General features: G+C 42.9%; 1 protein-coding gene across 1 annotated transcript in view; it reads left to right on the forward strand.

Annotated features, from left to right (window-relative positions):
• Window positions 1–6,205: 6,205 nt before the first annotated feature.
• Window positions 6,206–22,917, forward strand: part of tbk1 (TANK-binding kinase 1) — a 40,508-nt gene continuing 23,796 nt past the window's right edge. The window contains exons 1-6 of the mRNA XM_083658121.1: window positions 6,206–6,250; window positions 7,770–7,876; window positions 18,283–18,423; window positions 19,035–19,164; window positions 20,473–20,654; window positions 21,119–21,279. Of these exons, the coding sequence (XP_083514247.1) occupies window positions 7,790–7,876; window positions 18,283–18,423; window positions 19,035–19,164; window positions 20,473–20,654; window positions 21,119–21,279 (701 nt within the window). The 5' untranslated portion in view covers window positions 6,206–6,250; window positions 7,770–7,789. The remainder of the gene's footprint in view (window positions 6,251–7,769; window positions 7,877–18,282; window positions 18,424–19,034; window positions 19,165–20,472; window positions 20,655–21,118; window positions 21,280–22,917) is intronic.

The following is a 22,917-nucleotide window of genomic DNA, read 5'->3' on the forward strand; positions in this document are numbered from 1 at the left end:
GCCATAACAACCCCCAGCCCAACAACCCAATCCTACACAAACACAGCTCCTCCCCCCCCCTCACATGTAAATACCAATTGTGCATATTATGAGTCTAAAAATGGGAAAGAGAGACTGACGGTGTGAGAGAGGAGAAGGGAGTCTATCGGAGGGGGTCGGGCACCTGTACATTACAAAAAAAAAGAAGAAGAAGAAGAAGAAAATGAGGAAAAAATGATGAAATGGGAGCTTTCAAAAGAGCTGCAGAACATTTGTACATTGAAAAGAGAAAAGCATATTTATATATTTTCTATACAGTGTTTACTGATAATGCCATAGAGGTTTGTATTAAGAAATTTGTACATTTTTTAAAGAAAAGGTTTTTATTAGAATCATCACAAATATAAGTTGCCTTAAACCAGGGGAGGAGAAAATGACCTTCCTTACAAGGCTGAAGGACACAAAAAGCACAGACAAAACGGGACAGCGAGACGGAATTAATCTGATGCCAAATATGAAAAACATTGACCATTTTTGCTCAACGCTACTACTACTACTTCTACTACAGGCTGAGGCTGGGCTGTGGAAAGAGAGAGGAGCTCCCCCCGGAGGCCGTGGGCCGCCACTGCTCTGCTCTGCAGGCCGGGAGGGCAGCCATTTTGTCCGCGCTGGAGGAGCAGGGGTTTCTCCAGTTACCCTGTAAACTGGGTGATAAGCCTTTTCAGTGGCAGAGAATGTGGTACTGGGTCTTTTTTTTTAACCTCTTCATTTACAAAACGGTCGTAGGGTCGTCTTGTCTGTGTGTCGTTTTCAGTCGGCTGTTGCAGGTGTGAGTCATTTTGCTGGATCCTGGATACAGGACAGAGCTTCTGATCGAACGCAATAACACTAAGGCACATATTTATTCATTTTTGTCACTAGCCTCGCTCGGCACGACAGTAGCCACTAAACCGTGTCGACGAGGAAGCGTTTGGAGCTCGGTCAGAAGTTTCCAGAGGCAACAAATAAGAATTTGGCGACGTACTAAACGATCGGGATCGAGTCAACTCAGGATGGCTCACATCTCCAATTCACCATCCACATACAGACAGGACGTCAAGCAAAATGTAGGCAGTTTGTCCTTTTTATTTTTCACTTCTAGTTGTTTTTTTTACATTACAATGCCTGACTGCAACTGTAGAAACCATATTTTGAGTGAAACAAGACCCAAAAGCACATTGACTACAGGGGTGCGTTCATGAACCCCCGAAAGCGACTTTCCTGGCCTGGGTTTTAGCGGTGTTTCCCTCCCACCAAGGACAAGATCTCGTGCCTGACCAGTTACACATCTTCACTTTTTGTTTTTCTTTGTTGTTTGTTTTTGGAAAACACAGAGGAAAATCCAGTGCCCACTAAATGCTATAGTATTTTTGTACCACATATTGTGTAGATAACGTATTTATAAGCTATATAGAAAATCCATTGTAAATCTATCCATTGAATTCTTGCAGTACTTTCTTTCATTCCGTCTTTTTTTTTTAATATGCCTCATTATATTTTTCTACAAAAATATCACTCCAAAAGTATGGCGACAATCTCAAGACAGATCAGTCAAAACGAAGAACATATCCAGGTATTTCCCCTGTATTTGTCATGGAGAGAGTGATCTGTGCATTTAAAGGATCGCTTTGCCCATTTTCAACCAGCTTTGTGTCATTACAATGTGGATAGATAGTATATGGAAATGAACAATGTTTACCTTCCCTCCGTATTGCCTGGACCGAGAACGCCCTTCACCTCACCCCACGGAGTTTCTGCCCCGCGAATGAAAGGGGGGATCTCGGTCCTGCTCTATATACTACCCACTTTATTATTACATTACGTCATTTAGCAGACGCTAATGTCATGATACAAAGCTGCTTGATCCTTTAAACTGCTCACAGGTCAATCTGACGTTGAAGGACTCTTGTGCCAAATCGGAATTTTTACAATCTAGAGGCCGGTGCCCTCCTCGCTGAGTCTCGAGGCCGGTGCCCTCCTCACTGAGTCTCGAGGCCGGTGGCCTCCTGGTGGCCTCCTCGCTGAGTCTCGAGGCCGGTGGCCTCCTGGTGGCCTCCTCGCTGAGGCCGGTGGCCTCCTGGTGGCCTCCTCGCTGAGTCTCGAGGCCGGTGGCCTCCTCACTGAGTCTCGAGGCCGGTTGTCTCCTGGTGGCCTCCTCGCTGAGTCCAGTTTGGGGAACTGGAGGCAGGAAGGGAAAAAAAGGCGAGCTGGGACCACGGGTCTACATGAGGTGGCATCTTGCCTCTCTGCTTGTATCAAACAATCTCTTTTTTTGTAAAAAAAAAAACTGTCCTGTCTCTTGTGGCGTCTTGTGATGATCAGAAATCTATTTTTCAAGGTAACTCTTGTTGCATCGTCTAAAAGAAATGTTCGTCTCTGAGGAGGATTGTTTTGTCAACGTTGTCTCTCTTTTTTTTTTTAGCATTCCTCCCTGTCGTCAGATGTTCAGCATGGGTACAGGTTCTTCGTTCGCAGCTCCTTCCTGTGTGTCTTTTTTTTCAGGAGACATTGTGGAAATCGACGCGTGTCGTTTTTCGCTTCTGAACGTCGCCGGGTTTGTTTTTTTCCGTTTTGCTCTTTTCTACACCCAAATTGTTCCCTGTAGTGTAGTGAAGACAAATACACCAGCATGCATTTAAAGACAATCTTTAACACTTACACACACACACACCTCACGACACCTCAAGTTGTTTCTGTTCTTCAAAAGTCTAAATGTGTCTTTTCTCAAAGGGCAAAACTGTGTATTGATGAGACATGCTCATCATTTCTTATTTTTATTTAATTTTTTAAGCAGTGATATTCAGTCTCGGACCTGACGTCAGGGACGCTGGAAGTCAGTCAGAGTTGGGGGTGCTGAGAAAAAGTCTATATAATGGCATCATCTTAAATGCAGAGGTTGATACGGTTTGTTACACAGATTTGGTGCAAGATTTAACCATTTTTGACCGCTCAAGAATTGATGGGCAGAGATCTCCCCCTAAAACACCACCTGAAGACCTTGTGACCTTGAAAAATACTAGAAAATGTAATGATGTGATGCAGTATCAATAACTTTCTAAAATTGGAGATTTGTGCGATTTTGACATGCACCATTTTCTGAAAATGCCTCAGAAAAACCCACTTATCTTCAATGTAGCTGGATATCCCGTGTACATTTTCTGAATGGTCTAGGTCTAGTTTGGGGTTGTAAAGTTTCATGAGGCTGTGATTTGTCCTAGAGATCACAATAGTTCATTTTTTGCAGTGAGGTCAAGTTCCATGTCACTAATATAATCACACATTAATACACTGAACTCATTGAACCTGAAAGAGTCTCAGATTTCCAGTCAGACCCAATTTATGCAATTCCAAGACTGTTTAGGGACCCCAGTATGCAGAAATATTCAATTAGAAAATGACACATTTATACTGCATGCAATAGTGGGATGGCATACTGCATGGGTTTAGCATAGTGGACAACATGTCTGTCAACAGGAAACTTGTTGGTACCCATAGAACCCATTCTCAGTCAGATATCTTGAGGTCAGAGGTCAAGGGACCCCTTTGAAAACAGCAGCATGAGATGGTTGATACCAATGCATGCCTTGGGTCTTCTAGTGTATACCAGTATATTCACTCTGGCTTTACAAATGAGCCCCGCTACAGCCTCTGAAAGACTAATGTCAGCCACGGACGTCCGCGTCCTCAAGGAGTAGCGTTTTAGACTTGTAGTTACAGCCCCCTGCCAGCAGGGGCTACTGCAGCCCCCTCAGCACCCCTACTTCCAGCGTCCCTGCCTGATGTGCTGGTTAGGTTACACATCAGAAAGAAGAAAAAAAAAAGTGTATAATTCTGCAATGGAAAACGCAAACCACCACAACCAGTAATGACGCCAAATGTGTATGTTGGACCAGTATATACCGTATATCGCTCCCCTGCTGCCTCCATGTCTTCAAGTCTGTGGTGTATTTCTGTCAACATGTAAACGAGCCAAGAAACTGCCTGTGGTACAATCACTCATTTACATATCTTAGGTGTTTTTCAGGCCAACCGTGCACATCCATGTCGAATTTAAAATATTGTTCGGAGAGGTTCTCATTCTCTTAACTGCACTTTACAGTAGTTTTTAGCTGATTTCCGGTACAACACTACCATGTTATCATGCAGCTGACTTAGATTGATGTAAGGGTGACACGTCTGTGCGTGTGGAAGTGTCCATATGAGAGGGGGGGGAAACTATTGGCTCATTCGAGAGAGAAAGTTTTGGCATGTACGTCGGGAGAACAAGACGAATCGGATCAGAAAGCTCCGTTTAGTTTTCTGGCTCAGTGTCCTGGTTGAGGTGTCGGCCATTTGTGGTGCCCTCAGAGCTGTGCGCTGACGGGCCGACCCTCGCAGCGTCCGGCTCTGTTCAGAGCGGGTGCTGAGCAGAAAGCGGCGTACATTGTACAGATTGCGGCGAAAGTGACGTGCGAAAAAGGTCAAAGGAAGTTGTTCTGTTGTAAAAAAAAAAGACGTATTACTCAAGGTGGACATGCGGAGGTTAAGTCATTTGGAATTTAAAAAAAATAAGCACTTTTGTCTCCATGTTATCGGGGGTCAATGATTTAAGATGGGGAATCCGGAGAAGTTTGTTGTTTTTTTGAAATGTCATTCATCCATTTTGATACCATGGTGCTTTGCAAGGATGTATTTCAAGATGACCAACATTTGGTTAGTCATATTCATTTAATTTCCACTAACGCTACTTTTTTATACATTGATTGCTTTACATGTAAAACAGTGTATAAGATGGACCTGTACAGCTCATCCAGCTACTACCATAAGCTGTTGTAACAAATGAAATGCTGATTTTTTTTTTAATATAAGTGAGTGACTTTTATCTTCACTGTTGTCCTTGTCTGACTCTCAATATACAGTTATATTTATGGTAGATGCACATGAAGGGTTAACCAGTGGCATGGCATCGCACAGTAGCAATAACTGCAATGCAATTGAGATTTTTTTGTACAAATGTTGAAATGCCCTGCCAAATTACCAATTTCACAGCCATTTGCAGTTGCTTTGCATGTTATTTACTATCTTTACGGTAGTGACCCACTCTACTCTGCCTCTGATCGGTTGCCTTCCATGGCAGCAGAAAGCAGATGAAAATCCTGGTGTGTGCTGATTGACAAGCAACTTAAATTTGAAAATGGCACTTCATATCAAAAAGGCTTCCCACCCCTAATATAGACTAGACTATTCTATAATGATTAAATATGAGTTATAATAACCAGCTACACACAAAACTTGAACCTAGGAACCCATCCTTTACTTGCTGACATGCATTTCTCAATATACAATGTGCAGTAGTGTTTATTAGCATATAAAAATACTGCCGAGTGAAATTTCAGCTCATGACCAGTCTGTGGGGTATGACATCATCAGTGGGTATATCTGCTTTAATAACGAGCCAGTCTGTACAACACAATATTGTGTTTTTGTATGATTAATATTGATATATAATATTATATATATAGAAAAATCAAGTGCTTTTGGGGGGCCTAAGCAGGTAGGGGCCTAAGCAGTTGCTTAGTTTGCTTATGCCTAAGGCCGGCTCTGATCTATGGTATAACATCATCAGTTACTACTGGTGGCCTTTGCATGCTCAGTTGATGGATTGTGTTTGTGTGGGTCGCTGCCGGCCACCACAAGATAACATTTGGACTTCTGTTTTTGCCTGATTGAGTGCTCAAGCTGGCTACACTAGAGAAGGGGGTGAATTTATATACAGTATGCAGTATGAAACAAACCAACTTATGAATATACAATGTTAGAATGACAGGGCTTCTGCTGAGTGGTTGGACAATGTGTATTATATAATGCAAGTATGAGAAGGACGTCCAATCCGTCCATAGCTTTCTGTTTCGTTTGCGACTATATAATAATCGATTATAAAGAAAGTTGCGGTTCTCAGTAGGATAACTGTTGTCCAGCGCTATCTACCATAACTAGGGGCATAACTGAAAGCAGTGGGGATAAAATAATACCGTTATGAAGAGGGCAATGCAATTCATTTTATTTATAAAGAGCCTCAGTCCAGAAATGGGTGATAGTCTCATGGATAGTCTCGTCTGAGCCTCTTTTCTGAATATTACGGTAAGTGAGACGCTTCCTGGTCCGCTGGCCACACCCCCTTTGCCGCTCTGCCCTGATTGAAGCGCTTCGACCACGTGACCCAGGACACAGCGGAAGAGGATTTGGCAGAAGGGTGAGGAAATAAACAAAATACATGTAGCTATAATACGGTTGATTTTATGAGATAACCCCCGCTTATTAGCTGTCAGTATCACGTCGTTGGCGCTCTGAATGTATATGTGGTTGTTACAATGTAAACATTGAGACTTATTGAATTGTCTTATTTGAGGTGCAGTTTCACAGGATATGTCCGCCGTCAAGAAAATGAAAACATTCCATAGGTCGGAGCTTAGCTAAACGTCCTGTGTGCCTATAATATCATAATGCAACGTTTGTCAGGGGACATTATTATTTCAGCCACCTGCCAGTTAGTGATATTTGCAGTAGCCCTTCTAGGTTTAAGAATGGTGTGGGTTCGTTATTGGCTCGTTCACCACGTCGCAGACTGCGTTACGAACGGAATGAAATGGAAAAGAAGCAGGCTTTGTTACATTAAAGTGCATGTTGCTCAGGGGGAAACTGTCTGTCATGGCTGCTTTAGCTTTCGGTTCATCTCTTTTGAAAGGTTGAGTTGGTTTGATAATAAATCCATGGTTTGAGGCCTGAGCTGAAGGGGGGAATTTCCCACTGTTACGCCGTGACGTCACGACAAAAATAAACACGCTGTAATAGACTTGAGACAATGAGGCTAGACCTTTTTCACATCAGCCATTTAATGATGTGTCATAGCAGGGTAAACAGGTACATCACCGATCCTTTCTTCCATTCCATTTAGTTTGGACCTGTCAGCTATTAAACACTAGCAAAGACTGAAACAGAAAATACACTTTGATCCATTTAGCTAGAATACGTATTCTATACATACGTATACGTATGTTGTCAAGTTGAAGCTGATAACGTTATTATGCATGCTGGCTCATTGGAATGGCATGAATGGCCCACCTATTAGTTACACCTGTGTTTATTACCCTGCTATGACACGGCAAAATGGCTGCTTCTGAAAAAAAAGGTCTTATGTGCAGAATGATAAAGTAACGTTAGGACGTAGGCTATGTGACTGTTAGTACAGGCCTGTGATAGACTGGCTGGTTTGGTGTTTCTAGGCAGCATTGCAGCAGCAGTGCTAGCTGGTGCCACCCAAGCAGACAACAGAATGTTGTTACCATGCTAAGCAGTGTAGCCAAGCAAGTAAAGGCTCTATTTCATAATATGAAACGTTACAGTCGAAATTAAAGGTATGCAATGGGGGGAAATCATACTCGGCAGTCTGTTATGCTCACTGCATTCCAGGAGGATGTGTAAACGTGTTGTCATTTACATTCCCTCAACCTGTCTCGTCTACCTCGACTTCAGATCTCCTACATTTCCCAGAATACCTTTGGACAGCCCTCAGAGAACAAGCCCTGCACCGTGTTGCATTCAGCTGTGGGTTTGATGTGTAGGTGGAGGGAGCGATATCAATGCAATAGTGGATTAAGAGGTTTTCCGGTTGAGAAAGCGAGAGTGGGGGTGGTGGGGGTTGATAGAATAGAAGATAATGTAAAAATGAGCTTGCTGGAGTGTTGATGTGAGTCTGGCTGCTCTGCTTGCAGGAGCAGTTGAAGCAGTCAGGATGCAGAGCACAACAAACTACCTGTGGCTCATATCAGACCTGCTGGGCCAGGGGGCCACAGCTAACGTTTACCGCGGAAGACACAAGGTAAGCATGCTAACACAGTGGCAGTGCTAATATCAAACCCAGAAATGCTGTCGTGTTTTTGACTGTGGTGTTCCCATCTTCAACATCACAGTCACTTCCTGTTAGGGCTGTGAATCTTCACTGGCCTCACGATTCGATTCGATTACGATTCATCTGTCAACGATTCGATTCGATTCGATTAAACGATGCATCACGATGCATCGCGATGCATCTTAAATCGATGCATCACTTTTTCCGCAATACATGATTTATTTTTTCTCACTTTCTTTTTTCTCACTGTGTGGCTACTTTTAAAATAAAAGTGCATTTGGAATTGCATTGTATTATGATCCATAATTAAAATAAACAACTGCATGTACTTACATTCTATTTTATTTGATTATAAAAATAAAATAAAATAAAATAAAATAATAATAATAATCGATTTTTGATATTTGTTAATCGATGCAGAATCGTGCACGTCCGCATCGCGATGCATCTTATAATCGATTATTTTTGACACCCCTACTTCCTGTAGTCTTTCTCTACAAAGCTTTGAATAGCCGTAATCACATTCTCCTCCATTTTTCACTTGCCAGCCAGAACTATTGTTCATGAAACAAAATCACATCAGTTAGGAAAACAATAAAGCACTAACAACTGATTGGCTGTTGACAGCACTAACAACTGATTGGCTGTTGACAGCAGATGCCCGTGAAAAGCTACAGTATTCACACATTGCCAAGTTTCCCTCAGCTCTATATGAAATGAATAGACTTCTGGTGATTTGTTGTCCATTCAGAGTTAAGGTACATTGTTTGTTGCAGCTATGCTGTTACAAGAACCTACTAGTATAACCTTTTAAGTATTCACTTTCAAGGCCAGAAATGCCCATCTCCCAATCACATCAGAGAGTGTATGTGGAGAACCTGCCACAGTAGCTAGTGTAAACAATCACATCAGAGAGAGTATGTGGAGAACCTGCCACAGTAGCTAGTGTAAACAATCACATCAGAGAGTGTATGTGGAGAGCTGGTCACAGTAGCTAGTGTAAACAATCACATCAGAGAGCGTATGTGGAGAACTGGCCACAGTAGCTAGTGTAAACAATCACATCAGAGAGTGTATGTGGAGAGCTGGCCACAGTAGCTAGTGTAAACAATCACATCAGAGAGAGTATGTGGAGAACTGGCCACAGTAGCTAGTGTAAACAATCACATCAGAGAGTATGTGGAGAACTGGCCACAGTAGCTAGTGTAAACAATCACATCAGAGAGAGTATGTGGAGAACTGGCCACAGTAGCTAGTGTAAACAATCACATCAGAGAGAGTATGTGGAGAACTGGCCACAGTAGCTACTGTAAACAATCACATCAGAGAGAGTATGTGGAGAACTGGCCACAGTAGCTAGTGTAAACAATCACATCAGAGAGAGTATGTGGAGAACTGGCCACAGTAGTTAGTGTAAACAATCACATCAGAGAGAGTATGTGGAGAGCTGGCCACAGTAGCTAGTGTAAACAATCACATCAGAGAGAGTATGTGGACAGCTGGCCACAGTAGCTAGTGTAAACAATCACATCAGAGAGAGTATGTGGAGAGCTGGCCACAGTAGCTAGTGTAAACAATCACATCAGAGAGAGTATGTGGAGAGCTGGCCACAGTAGCTACTGTAAACAATCACATCAGAGAGCGTATGTGGAGAGCCGGCCACAGTAGCTAGTGTAAACAATCACATCAGAGAGAGTATGTGGAGAACTGGCCACAGTAGTTAGTGTAAACAATCACATCAGAGAGAGTATGTGGAGAACCGGCCACAGTAGCTAGTGTAAACAATCACATCAGAGAGCGTATGTGGAGAACTGGCCACAGTAGCTAGTGTAAACAATCACATCAGAGAGAGTATGTGGAGAACCGGCCACAGTAGCTAGTGTAAACAATCACATCAGAGAGAGTATGTGGAGAACTGGCCACAGTAGTTAGTGTAAACAATCACATCAGAGAGTGTATGTGGAGAACCGGCCACAGTAGTTAGTGTGTAAACAATCACATCAGAGAGAGTATGTGGAGAGCCGGCCACAGTAGCTAGTGTAAACAATCACATCAGAGAGCGTATGTGGAGAGCTGGCCACAGTAGCTAGTGTAAACAATCACATCAGAGAGAGTATGTGGAGAGCTGGCCACAGTAGTTAGTGTAAACAATCACATCAGAGAGAGTATGTGGAGAACTGGCCACAGTAGCTAGTGTAAACAATCACATCAGAGAGAGTATGTGGAGAGCTGGCCACAGTAGCTAGTGTAAACAATCACATCAGAGAGTGTATGTGGAGAGCCGGCCACAGTAGCTAGTGTAAACAATCACATCAGAGAGAGTATGTGGAGAGCTGGCCACAGTAGCTAGTGTAAACAATCACATCAGAGAGTGTATGTGGAGAGCCGGCCACAGTAGCTAGTGTAAACAATCACATCAGAGAGTATGTGGAGAGCTGGCCACAGTAGCTAGTGTAAACAATCACATCAGAGAGTGTATGTGGAGAGCCGGCCACAGTAGCTACTGTAAACAATCACATCAGAGAGTATGTGGAGAGCTGGCCACAGTAGCTAGTGTAAACAATCACATCAGAGAGAGTATGTGGAGAGCTGGCCACAGTAGCTAGTGTAAACAATCACATCAGAGAGCGTATGTGGAGAGCTGGCCACAGTAGCTAGTGTAAACAATCACATCAGAGAGCGTATGTGGAGAGCCGGCCACAGTAGCTAGTGTAAACAATCACATCAGAGAGCGTATGTGGAGAACCTGCCACAGTAGTTAGTGTAAACAATCACATCAGAGAGTATGTGTAGAGCTGGCCACAGTAGCTAGTGTAAACAATCACATCAGAGAGTGTATGTGGAGAACTGGCCACAGTAGCTAGTGTAAACAATCACATCAGAGAGTGTATGTGGAGAACTGGCCACAGTAGCTAGTGTAAACAATCACATCAGAGAGTGTATGTGGAGAACTGGCCACAGTAGCTAGTGTAAACAATCACATCAGAGAGAGTATGTGGAGAGCTGGCCACAGTAGCTAGTGTAAACAATCACATCAGAGAGTGTATGTGGAGAACTGGCCACAGTAGCTAGTGTAAACAATCACATCAGAGAGTGTATGTGGAGAACCGGCCACAGTAGCTAGTGTAAACAATCACATCAGAGAGTGTATGTGGAGAACTGGCCACAGTAGCTAGTGTAAACAATCACATCAGAGAGCGTATGTGGAGAACTGGCCACAGTAGCTAGTGTAAACAATCACATCAGAGAGAGTATGTGGAGAGCTGGCCACAGTAGCTAGTGTAAACAATCACATCAGAGAGCGTATGTGGAGAACTGGCCACAGTAGCTAGTGTAAACAATCACATCAGAGAGTGTATGTGGAGAGCTGGCCACAGTAGCTAGTGTAAACAATCACATCAGAGAGCGTATGTGCATGTGGAGAACCGGCCACAGTAGCTAGTGTAAACAATCACATCAGAGAGTGTATGTGGAGAACCTGCCACAGTAGCTAGTGTAAATAATCACATCAGAGAGAGTATGTGGAGAGCTGGCCACAGTAGCTAGTGTAAACAATCACATCAGAGAGAGTATGTGGAGAACCTGCCACAGTAGCTAGTGTAAACAATCACATCAGAGAGTGTATGTGGAGAACCTGCCACAGTAGCTAGTGTAAACAATCATATCAGAGAGTGTATGTGGAGAACTGGCCACAGTAGTTAGTGTAAACAATCACATCAGAGAGAGTATGTGGAGAACCGGCCACAGTAGCTAGTGTAAACAATCACATCAGAGAGAGTATGTGGAGAACCTGCCACAGTAGCTAGTGTAAACAATCACATCAGAGAGTATGTGGAGAACTGGCCACAGTAGCTACTGTAAACAATCACATCAGAGAGTATGTGGAGAGCTGGCCACAGTAGCTAGTGTAAACAATCACATCAGAGAGTGTATGTGGAGAGCTGGCCACAGTAGCTAGTGTATACAATCACATCAGAGAGCGTATGTGGAGAGCTGGCCACAGTAGCTAGTGTAAACAATCACATCAGAGAGCGTATGTGGAGAGATGGCCACAGTAGCTAGTGTAAACAATCACATCAGAGAGAGTATGTGGAGAACCTGCCACAGTAGTTAGTGTAAACAATCACATCAGAGAGAGTATGTGGAGAACCGGCCACAGTAGCTAGTGTAAACAATCACATCATAGATAGTATGTGGAGAACTGGCCACAGTAGCTAGTGTAAACAATCACATCAGAGAGAGTATGTGGAGAACCTGCCACAGTAGCTAGTGTAAACAATCACATCAGAGAGTATGTGGAGAACTGGCCACAGTAGCTACTGTAAACAATCACATCAGAGAGTATGTGGAGAGCTGGCCACAGTAGCTAGTGTAAACAATCACATCAGAGAGTGTATGTGGAGAGCTGGCCACAGTAGCTAGTGTAAACAATCACATCAGAGAGCGTATGTGGAGAGCTGGCCACAGTAGCTAGTGTAAACAATCACATCAGAGAGCGTATGTGGAGAGCTGGCCACAGTAGCTAGTGTAAACAATCACATCAGAGAGAGTATGTGGAGAACCTGCCACAGTAGCTAGTGTAAACAATCACATCAGAGAGTGTATGTGGAGAACCTGCCACAGTAGCTAGTGTAAACAATCACATCAGAGAGAGTATGTGGAGAACTGGCCACAGTAGCTACTGTAAACAATCACATCAGAGAGTGTATGTGGAGAACCGGCCACAGTAGCTAGTGTAAACAATCACATCAGAGAGTGTATGTGGAGAACTGGCCACAGTAGCTAGTGTAAACAATCACATCAGAGAGCGTATGTGGAGAACTGGCCACAGTAGCTAGTGTAAACAATCACATCAGAGAGAGTATGTGGAGAGCTGGCCACAGTAGCTAGTGTAAACAATCACATCAGAGAGCGTATGTGGAGAACTGGCCACAGTAGCTAGTGTAAACAATCACATCAGAGAGTGTATGTGGAGAGCTGGCCACAGTAGCTAGTGTAAACAATCACATCAGAGAGCGTATGTGGAGAGATGGCCACAGTAGCTAGTGTAAACAATCACATCAGAGAGAGTATGTGGAGAACCTGCCACAGTAGTTAGTGTAAACAATCACATCAGAGAGAGTATGTGGAGAACCGGCCACAGTAGCTAGTGTAAACAATCACATCATAGATAGTATGTGGAGAACTGGCCACAGTAGCTAGTGTAAACAATCACATCAGAGAGAGTATGTGGAGAACCTGCCACAGTAGCTAGTGTAAACAATCACATCAGAGAGTATGTGGAGAACTGGCCACAGTAGCTACTGTAAACAATCACATCAGAGAGTATGTGGAGAGCTGGCCACAGTAGCTAGTGTAAACAATCACATCAGAGAGTGTATGTGGAGAGCTGGCCACAGTAGCTAGTGTAAACAATCACATCAGAGAGCGTATGTGGAGAGCTGGCCACAGTAGCTAGTGTAAACAATCACATCAGAGAGCGTATGTGGAGAGCTGGCCACAGTAGCTAGTGTAAACAATCACATCAGAGAGAGTATGTGGAGAACCTGCCACAGTAGCTAGTGTAAACAATCACATCAGAGAGTGTATGTGGAGAACCTGCCACAGTAGCTAGTGTAAACAATCACATCAGAGAGAGTATGTGGAGAACTGGCCACAGTAGCTACTGTAAACAATCACATCAGAGAGTGTATGTGGAGAGCTGGCCACAGTAGCTAGTGTAAACAATCACATCAGAGAGTGTATGTGGAGAACTGGCCACAGTAGCTAGTGTAAACAATCACATCAGAGAGAGTATGTGGAGAACTGGCCACAGTAGTTAGTGTAAACAATCACATCAGAGAGTGTATGTGGAGAGCTGGCCACAGTAGCTAGTGTAAACAATCACATCAGAGAGAGTATGTGGAGAACTGGCCACAGTAGCTAGTGTAAACAATCACATCAGAGAGAGTATGTGGAGAACTGGCCACAGTAGCTAGTGTAAACAATCACATCAGAGAGCGTATGTGGAGAGCTGGCCACAGTAGCTAGTGTAAACAATCACATCAGAGAGTGTATGTGGAGAACTGGCCACAGTAGCTAGTGTAAACAATCACATCAGAGAGTGTATGTGGAGAACTGGCCACAGTAGTTAGTGTAAACAATCACATCAGAGAGAGTATGTGGAGAACTGGCCACAGTAGCTACTGTAAACAATCACATCAGAGAGCGTATGTGGAGAACTGGCCACAGTAGCTAGTGTAAACAATCACATCAGAGAGCGTATGTGCATGTGGAGAACCGGCCACAGTAGCTAGTGTAAACTAGAGAGCGTATGTGGATAGCCGGCCACAGTAGCTAGTGTAAACTAGTAGTACATCTCTAGCAATCCTCTTCAATAATCACAATTTCAAGTCGTTGCATTCAATTTCAAAACGTACCCTACAAATTCATATATACTTTTTTCCATTGTGCCTATCAGCATGACAAATTCAAACGCAATCTCTGCTAGCACTAATCATCACTTTCTAAAGTGTATTTTTATTTTTTTGTTTGTAATCTTTGTAGCAGCCACCTATAAAACAAACAAGGACAAGGAACTGAATTCAGTTTATTGCTGCTTTGGTGATTTATGAATCACTCAATGCAGCAGCTAAAAATAGGGAAGTTAGATACAGAAGTCTGGTGCTCTGAAGGCTGTAAAGTGATGTTTGGGAGTGGGACCTCTCTCTTGCATCCCATCATTTCATTTCCTGAGGATTTGAATGGCAGTAGCATGTGGGTCAAGTAGCCAGAGGCTAGTTCTCACCACTGAGGTAATAGTGGGGATCCCCTAGAACCGCTTTGGCAGTCCCACTGGGAGTCAGCCGTAGATTCTTGGTATTACATCATCAGTGACATTCTGCATTATCATATTTTTGGACTTTCCACTAAACACGAAGTTGACCACTAGGGCCACTAGGGTTCAGTTGCTATTGTTTTTTAAAGGCCCATACAATAGCCAGTATTTTGATTATGATAGCAGGTGCATGTGATGATGGATATCAGCAGTCGTTTTTTAGAGCTGTGATGTGAAATTCAGCTGGTGATGAAGAAGCTAGTGTTATAGAGAGCCAAAGTGAAACGTCACTTCCTGCTTTTCTCCCTGTACCAGCGGCGAAGAAAATATGAATGGCAGTGAACGGAGAATTAGGTTACTTTTTTGATCCCGTTTGAATTGTGCCACGGGGTGCCAACGTTAATTTTGTCCATTTAAAACGTAACTTTGCATGTCAAGAAAGTCGCAGTTTGTCGTCAAACTGAAACGTAGGGGTTAGATTCGTATAAAAACTACATCTCGTGGAAGCTCGTGGCATGTCGCCGGTCTTCAGCTTTGCCGGTAGAGAAAGTGACGTCACTTAGGCGACAGTGCATGTAGTCTTTCTGATTTATAACTTCTAGTGCAACAGTTTGGCGACAAACTGCGACTTTCTTGACATGCAAAGTTAAGTTTTAAATTGACAAAATTAACGTTGGCACCCCGTGGCACAATTCAAACGGGATCAAAAAAGTAACGTTATTCTCCGTTCACCGCCATTCATATTTTTTCACCGCTGGTACAGGGAAAAAAGCAGGAAGTGACGTTTCACTTTGCCCTACTATAATAATAGTAGTCATAATTGTATTTACCCTCTTCTTTACCCTCTTGAAAAATAAAAATAAATCACATATCCACCTTATTTCTAGCTGCCATGATGCCTGATGGGTGCTTCTTCTGCTTCCGGTGTAATAGACTGTTTTACAGTCTATGGTTTTAACTTGACAAAAAAACCATCTATGGTGATTTTACAGTAGAGCCATTCTGCTCTACAGCCGTGTTGTTCGGGTGCTGGGATAACGTAATGCATTGTGGGTAGTCGGTAGGGCTGTGGCGATTCACTTATCTCCCGATTCGATACTATCACGATTCTTGGGTGCCGATTCGATTTATATTGCGATTCTTAAGTATTGCGATTCTACGATTATTGCGATTCGATATTACGATTTATTGCGATTTTTGTTTATTTTTTTCTTTTATTTTTTCAGTTTGTTTGCTTTTTTACACTAGATTAGAACATGGGAAAAGTTGAATCATACACTAGAGACTGTATATTATATATCATGAGTAGGGCTGGGCGATATAGTTAAAAACAGGGGCGGACTGGGATCATAATTCAGGCCGGGCATTAGATACCAAGCAGGCCAGGCCGATATGGGCCAACACGCGTGAAATTTGGGCCGTTTGAAGCCAGATTTGGGCCGTTTGAAGTCCAATTTTACAATGAGATGCACCCACTTTAACCCTGAAGTGTAATTATTACTTCAGACTAACTAATAAAGTAATAAAACCACTAGTAAACCAGTAGGCGGTGCCTGGCCTGCTGTTCAGTGAGTGGCCTGACTGCAAGCACCCAAAAAAAAAATAAAAAAAAAATATATATATATATTTTTTTTATTTGCGATTATCGATTCTGGAATAAAAGATCGATCCAAAAAATCGTGACATTAAAAATCGCGATACTTAGGTGAATCGATTTTTTCCCCCACCCCTAGTAGTCGGCTACTGTGGCGAATGCTAGCGGCTAGCATAATAGTTACTTTACATGGCAGTAAAACGCCACTGAATGACCAAATTGATTTAACTTTTAACCATTTCGAGTAACACTGTTTCCATACGGACCCCCAGCGTTGATTAGTTGTTTATAACGTGACTATATTTATAACTTTTATAACGTACTCCAGTTTCCGGTTTGTAATTCGTGTCTGCAGCCGAGTATAACAAAGGAAATGGCAAGCTGCAACAATAAGTCACGTAAAACCGGACCTTGTACCCACAATTATTTTTTACAGTGGGGCATTCAAAAATAAGGTGGATAGAGGAAAAAAATGGCTCGTGTTGACGTATCTGTAAAGGAAGCACCTTTTTGGTTTTTGGTTTTGTTTTGTTGTTGTTGTTGTTGTTGTTTTTTAAAGCTAAAACAGTGACGGTTGGTTCAAGCAGAGCAGGGATCTCTGTGTGTTTGTTTCATTGCTCTATCCACCTCCTGCAGATTAGATGTCGTCCTTTGTTTCTTTTGAAAGCCACAGTTGCTGCTTGGCTTTGACTGTGAGCTCTCTTCTGCACGGGGGTTTTCCCCCAGCTTCACAGCACAATCTGCAGCATGAGGACGGGTCTGGACCTGATGGCTCTGTAGGATTCTATCATACTTGAGTTATTGTGCAACTGTATGTATGGTCCCAGGCTGGCCCGACTGTAATCACACCTCTTGGGATGTTGGGATACAATCACGCAATAACAATTCTGGACAGGAAGCCAATTAGGTTCCACCACTGCAGAGTCATCGGAAAACGAATGATGACTTCATTGGTTTCGCTGAAGATAAAACTAATCTACAGTAACTGAGGAAATGAACAGGCACGGCGTGTTCTCTGCAATATGGTAGAACCTCTGCACAACCACCAGAGGTGCTGTTGCAGGGAACTGCAAAGTGCCACTCCGGAAAAACCTCCCTATAATACAAACAGCCCTCTCTGTACAGGTGGATCTCACTGCCCCACACACATTAACCTGCACACGCATTTCACTTCCTACTCTCCAAACAATGCACTGTCATTTTCTTTGCTTTTAGCTAGAATTAATTAAAATTAGCCTGACATGGTTTGAAGGCTCGCAGGCTGGCAGAACATCACCCAATTCACATTAGTAATTAATGTTGCTGTTACAATGTACAACTCAAATGCTAACCGTTTCATGTATGTGGATGGAGTATGCTAACGCCATTAGCGTTCCAGGGTGTATAGTGAAATAAAAACACTGATTTCCGGTGGTCTGTTTGTTAGTGTATTATTCAACTTTTCTAGTCGAGCACAGTCCATTTGGTAGTTTGTATTCGTCCAAAAACGTCTGTCTAATTTTATTTATTTATTTTTATTTTTATTTTTATTTTTATTTTTATTTTTATTTTTATTTTTATTTTTATTTTTATTTTTATTTTTATTTTTATTTTTTTATTTTTCTTATTTTATTTTATTTTATTTTATTTTATTTTATTTTATTTTATTTTATTTTATTTTTATTTATTTATTTATTTATTTATTTATTTATTTATTTATTTATTTATTTATTTATTTATTTATTTATTTTTGCTCCTGGCGGCCCACCTGCAGTACCTCCCACTGGTGGGCAACCAATCAAATGGCTCGGCCGGAACTAACTGTTGTATAAATAAGTTATTAGGCCGTAGGTTTGCAGGCCTCTTTCTGAGCCAACACTACTACTAGTACAGGGTTCTTTGCGAGCCCTGGGAAGGATGGAAATGTGTGGAAAAGTATGTTTAATATGTATTAAGTTTCCTGTGTCACTTTGTGTCCCATGGTAGAAAACAGGGGACCTCTATGCAGTAAAAGTGTTCAACAACCTGAGTTTCCTGCGCCCGCTGGACGTCCAGATGAGAGAGTTTGAGGTGCTGAAGAAGCTCAACCACAAGAACATTGTCAAGCTCTTCGCTGTGGAGGAAGAGGTCAGTATGGGGGAGATGTTTCCTTCTTTGTCATTTCCTCCATTACTGCAAAGTGCAAACAAAGGACACCCATCGGCAAGAAGATTTGGAGCCTCTACCAGCCATATTAGGTCAGATATCGTGGGGAAATCTGTGGATATTGCTTTAGCACACAAACATTTATGTTTTAGGGCACAAAGACAGGAAGAGGGTGCTAAAGCTTTCATACTTTCTGGCAAAGGCAGATGATGGAAGGAGAGAAGTGGCGATGGAAAACTCACTTCCAACCTGTTTAACCTCTTCAGTAAAGACCAAAACACCAGGGAGGGGGATCAGGGGCTTGAAGCAACAGGGTTTAAGGGAAATGTAGTCTTAATTTGGAGAAAACACTAACAATACCACTGATGTGAGATAGAGGTTACCAGTCGTCTCCACCATGGTCTTGTTTATTCCCAGCAATTTTTTCACGGTATCACAATACATTTTGCAATATATTGTACGCTGTGCGGTCGTTCTAGTTTTTTCTTTTGTGCCACTGAGACCAAAAGCAGAAAACGTGCTCTGAAGTTGCTGATATGAAGCATCAAAACAAAAGAAACTGAGGCTTTTGTATGACCCTGTTGTCCCCCCAGTCCAACACTCGTCACAAGGTCCTGGTGATGGAGTATTGCCCCTGCGGGAGTCTCTACACCGTGCTGGAGGAATCCTCCAATGCCTACGGACTACCAGAGGACGAGTTCCTCATTGTTCTGCAGGATGTCGGTGAGGGAGGGTTTTTCACAACCCGAGAATTCACATCGTGCCGATCACCACAAATCGCAGAAGCTGCAACAATTAATCAATTAATCCATGTCATCTTGGGCTTTGGGAAACATTATATACAGTGTATATATATATATTTATAAAACGGCTCTCTCAAATCTAGCAATCTGATTGGTTCACAGCCATTGTATAAATCCAGTAACCCACTCCAATAACCCATGGCCATGGGTTATTGAGTTGCCATGGCAACTCTCTTACTAAAAGGCTTTGGTTACCTCAAATGACAATGTAGAAAAAACAAATGGCGGAGACAGCTGTCAGATCCGTGTGAATCGATCTTCGCTTATAACTTTACTAATACTTTGCAGAAAATTATGTTTTGTACAAGAATAGACGCGGGCTAATGTCTTCTTTGCAAAAAAAAGGCTGTTAACCCCGCATTTAACCCCGTAACGTTAGTTGGTGTCGGGCTTTGCAGAAAAGCTCTCAGCTTCTCAGCAAGCGCTGAGAATGCAGCGCTGCGCTCGAGCTGCGTGTCGGGCTTTCCAGAAAGCTCTCAGCTTCTCAGCAAGCGCCAGGATTGGCCAATGTCAACTTCAGTCTCCAGAACGATCCAATCAAATCACCCGCACGTTCTTGCGGTCCCGCCTTACAGTAGTGTTTCAACTGACTATCAGAATGACATGCCAGTCGGACTTATAGTATTATTATTATTATTATATTATCATACTTGGAAACTCATACTTGGAAACTGCTCAGCAGTTATCCCACTCGGCCTGCGGCCTCGTGGGATAACAGCTGATCAGCGGGATATATTTGCCACAACACACTGGCTCTCATGCTATATTGCTTAAATATATGTATACATTTTAGTCACAATAATAGGAAAAAACTCCCTGTGAAATCCCGTAGCTAATGGTATAGGTATATATATATATATATATATATATATATATATAAATATATATATATATATATACCTATACCATTAGCTACAGGATTTCACAGGGAGTTTTTTCCTATTATTGTGACTAAAATGCTTGACTTTACAGCAGCTTTGGTCAAAAGTTACAGTGGAGGGTTACGTGTTTTTTGCAGTAAAATTATGGAAATTGGTTAAAAGAAAAAGCAAGTCAATGAAGTCTGATACAAAAGTAACACTAAAGAAATAAAAAGAAAAGATTTGTATAACTACCTCCCATGAAATTTGAAATTCCTGAAGGGTGGTTTGTCTATGGAACACTCCAGTCATCTGCACTTTTTTCATGGCTTAGAAGTAAAGAAATCTTTTCCCATTGGCCGTTACAGTGGCAGGAATGAACCACCTGAGGGAGTACGGCATTGTGCATCGGGATATCAAACCTGGGAACATCATGCGGGTGATCGGAGAGGACGGCCGCTCGGTATATAAGCTGACAGACTTCGGTGCGGCCAGAGAGCTGGATGACGACGAACAGTTTGTTTCTCTGTATGGAACTGAGGAATACCTGGTAAGCAACACAATGAACTGGCTTATGTCAGGTAAAGTCCTTAAAGAGCACATGAACTGGCTTATGTCAGGTAAAGTCCTTAAAGAGCACATGAACCGGCTCTCAGAGAGGCTCGGTGACGTGTCAGGCTGAAAACCGATATATTGCCTGAGATGAAAGAGGGTTGAGAGGCGGGCCATAGCGTGTCGATGATTTGATTGGACAGTTCTGTGGACTGAGAAGTCCACAGAACTGTCCAATCAAATCATCGACACGCTAGATTGTTCCTGAAATGCATCTGAAACGCTTGTGTGGACGGAGATTGGCTTTCCTTTTAAAACGTCGTTTTAGAACAAAAGCGTGTGGTGTTGTGGACATAGCCGAATTGTTACAGAAAGTAAGTGTGTGCAACTGTATGAATGTAAACACACAATAGCAACGCATCATAAGTGTTGTCCATGTGTTCCTCGTGTGTTCCTCGGCAGCATCCTGACATGTATGAGCGGGCTGTGCTGAGGAAGGACCACCAGAAGAAGTACGGGGCCACAGTCGACCTGTGGAGCATCGGTGTCACCTTCTACCACGCCGCCACCGGCAGCCTCCCGTTCAGGCCATTTGAAGGGCCTCGCAGGAATAAGGAAGTGATGTAAGAACATGTTCTCAGGGTTCCCACAGGTACAGCAGGTGTGGGACCATATGAACATGTTCTCAGGGTTCCCACAGGTACAGCAGGTGTGGGACCATATGAACATGTTCTCAGGGTTCCCACAGGTACAGTAGGTGTGGGACCATATGAACATGTTCTCAGGGTTCCCACAGGTACAGTAGGTGTGGGACCATATGAACATGTTCTCAGGGTTCCCACAGGTACAGCACGTGTGGGACCATATGAACATGTTCTCAGGGTTCCCACAGGTACAGCAGGTGTGGGACCATATGAACATGTTCTCAGGGTTCCCACAGGTACAGTAGGTGTGGGACCATATGAACATGTTCTCAGGGTTCCCACAGGTACAGTAGGTGTGGGACCATATGAACATGTTCTCAGGGTTCCCACAGGTACAGCAGGTGTGGGACCATATGGACATGTTCTCAGGGTTCCCACAGGTACAGCAGGTGTGGGACCATATGAACATGTTCTCAGGGTTCCCACAGGTACAGTAGGTGTGGGACCATATGAACATGTTCTCAGGGTTCCCACAGGTACAGTAGGTGTGGGACCATATGAACATGTTCTCAGGGTTCCCACAGGTACAGCAGGTGTGGGACCATATGAACATGTTCTCAGGGTTCCCACAGGTACAGTAGGTGTGGGACCATATGAACATGTTCTCAGGGTTCCCACAGGTACAGTAGGTGTGGGACCATATGAACATGTTCTCATGGTTCCCACAGGTACAGTAGGTGTGGGACCATATGAACATGTTCTCAGGGTTCCCACAGGTACAGCAGGTGTGGGACCATATGAACATTTCGTGTCACGATTATCCCGGACGAAATAATTGTGATTATCACGCTAATCATCAAAATATGCTTAACACTGGCACTAAAACATACTGGAAACACTTTACTTTACATTTTATAAAACAAATATATAACAAATAATATAAGGTGTTGGCCACCAGGGCAGACAGGCACCTTCCTCCAGCAGGTTCTGCAGGTGGGAAGTGGAACCTCGTCTTTCTGGCGATCCTTCTCTTTGAACCCAGAATATTTCCACACATCTGATTGAACTTTTTTAGCTGGAGGATACAGCGGGCAAGTAGCCTGGTAAACCAGCTGGTCATGTGAACTCATGTTTCATTTCGTTCTACCAGACCTGAAATGTGAGTTCACGTGACCGGCTGGTTTACCAGGCTAGCGGGCAACCATGTTGACGACGATTGACTGGAAAGACGCGCAAATGGCAATTCAAAATAAAACAATAAATCAATAGGACTGTGACTTGTTAGTGAGCTAAGTTAGACAGCTTTTTCAAGTCACTTGTGATTCGGGATGATTGATATTCATTCTCATGATGATATTCACGATTATATGATTAATTATCCCTTGATAATGTATCATTCACCATACATTATCTTGAGTGTTTTTTTATCGCGATAGACGATAATATCTTATATTGTCCCACTCCTACACCCCAAAATGCTTGAAAGTTTGTGAATTTGTGTGTGTGGGAGGGGTCTTGAAAAGGCCTTGAAAGCTTTTGAAAATAGACATAAATAAACATTGTTCATTGAAAGTGCTTGAATTTATATATTTTGTGCACAAATAGAAATTTAAAGTC

Source organism: Poromitra crassiceps, assembly GCF_964638095.1.
Source record: "Poromitra crassiceps genome assembly, chromosome: 2".
NCBI classification, from domain to species: Eukaryota; Metazoa; Chordata; class Actinopteri; order Beryciformes; family Melamphaidae; genus Poromitra; species Poromitra crassiceps.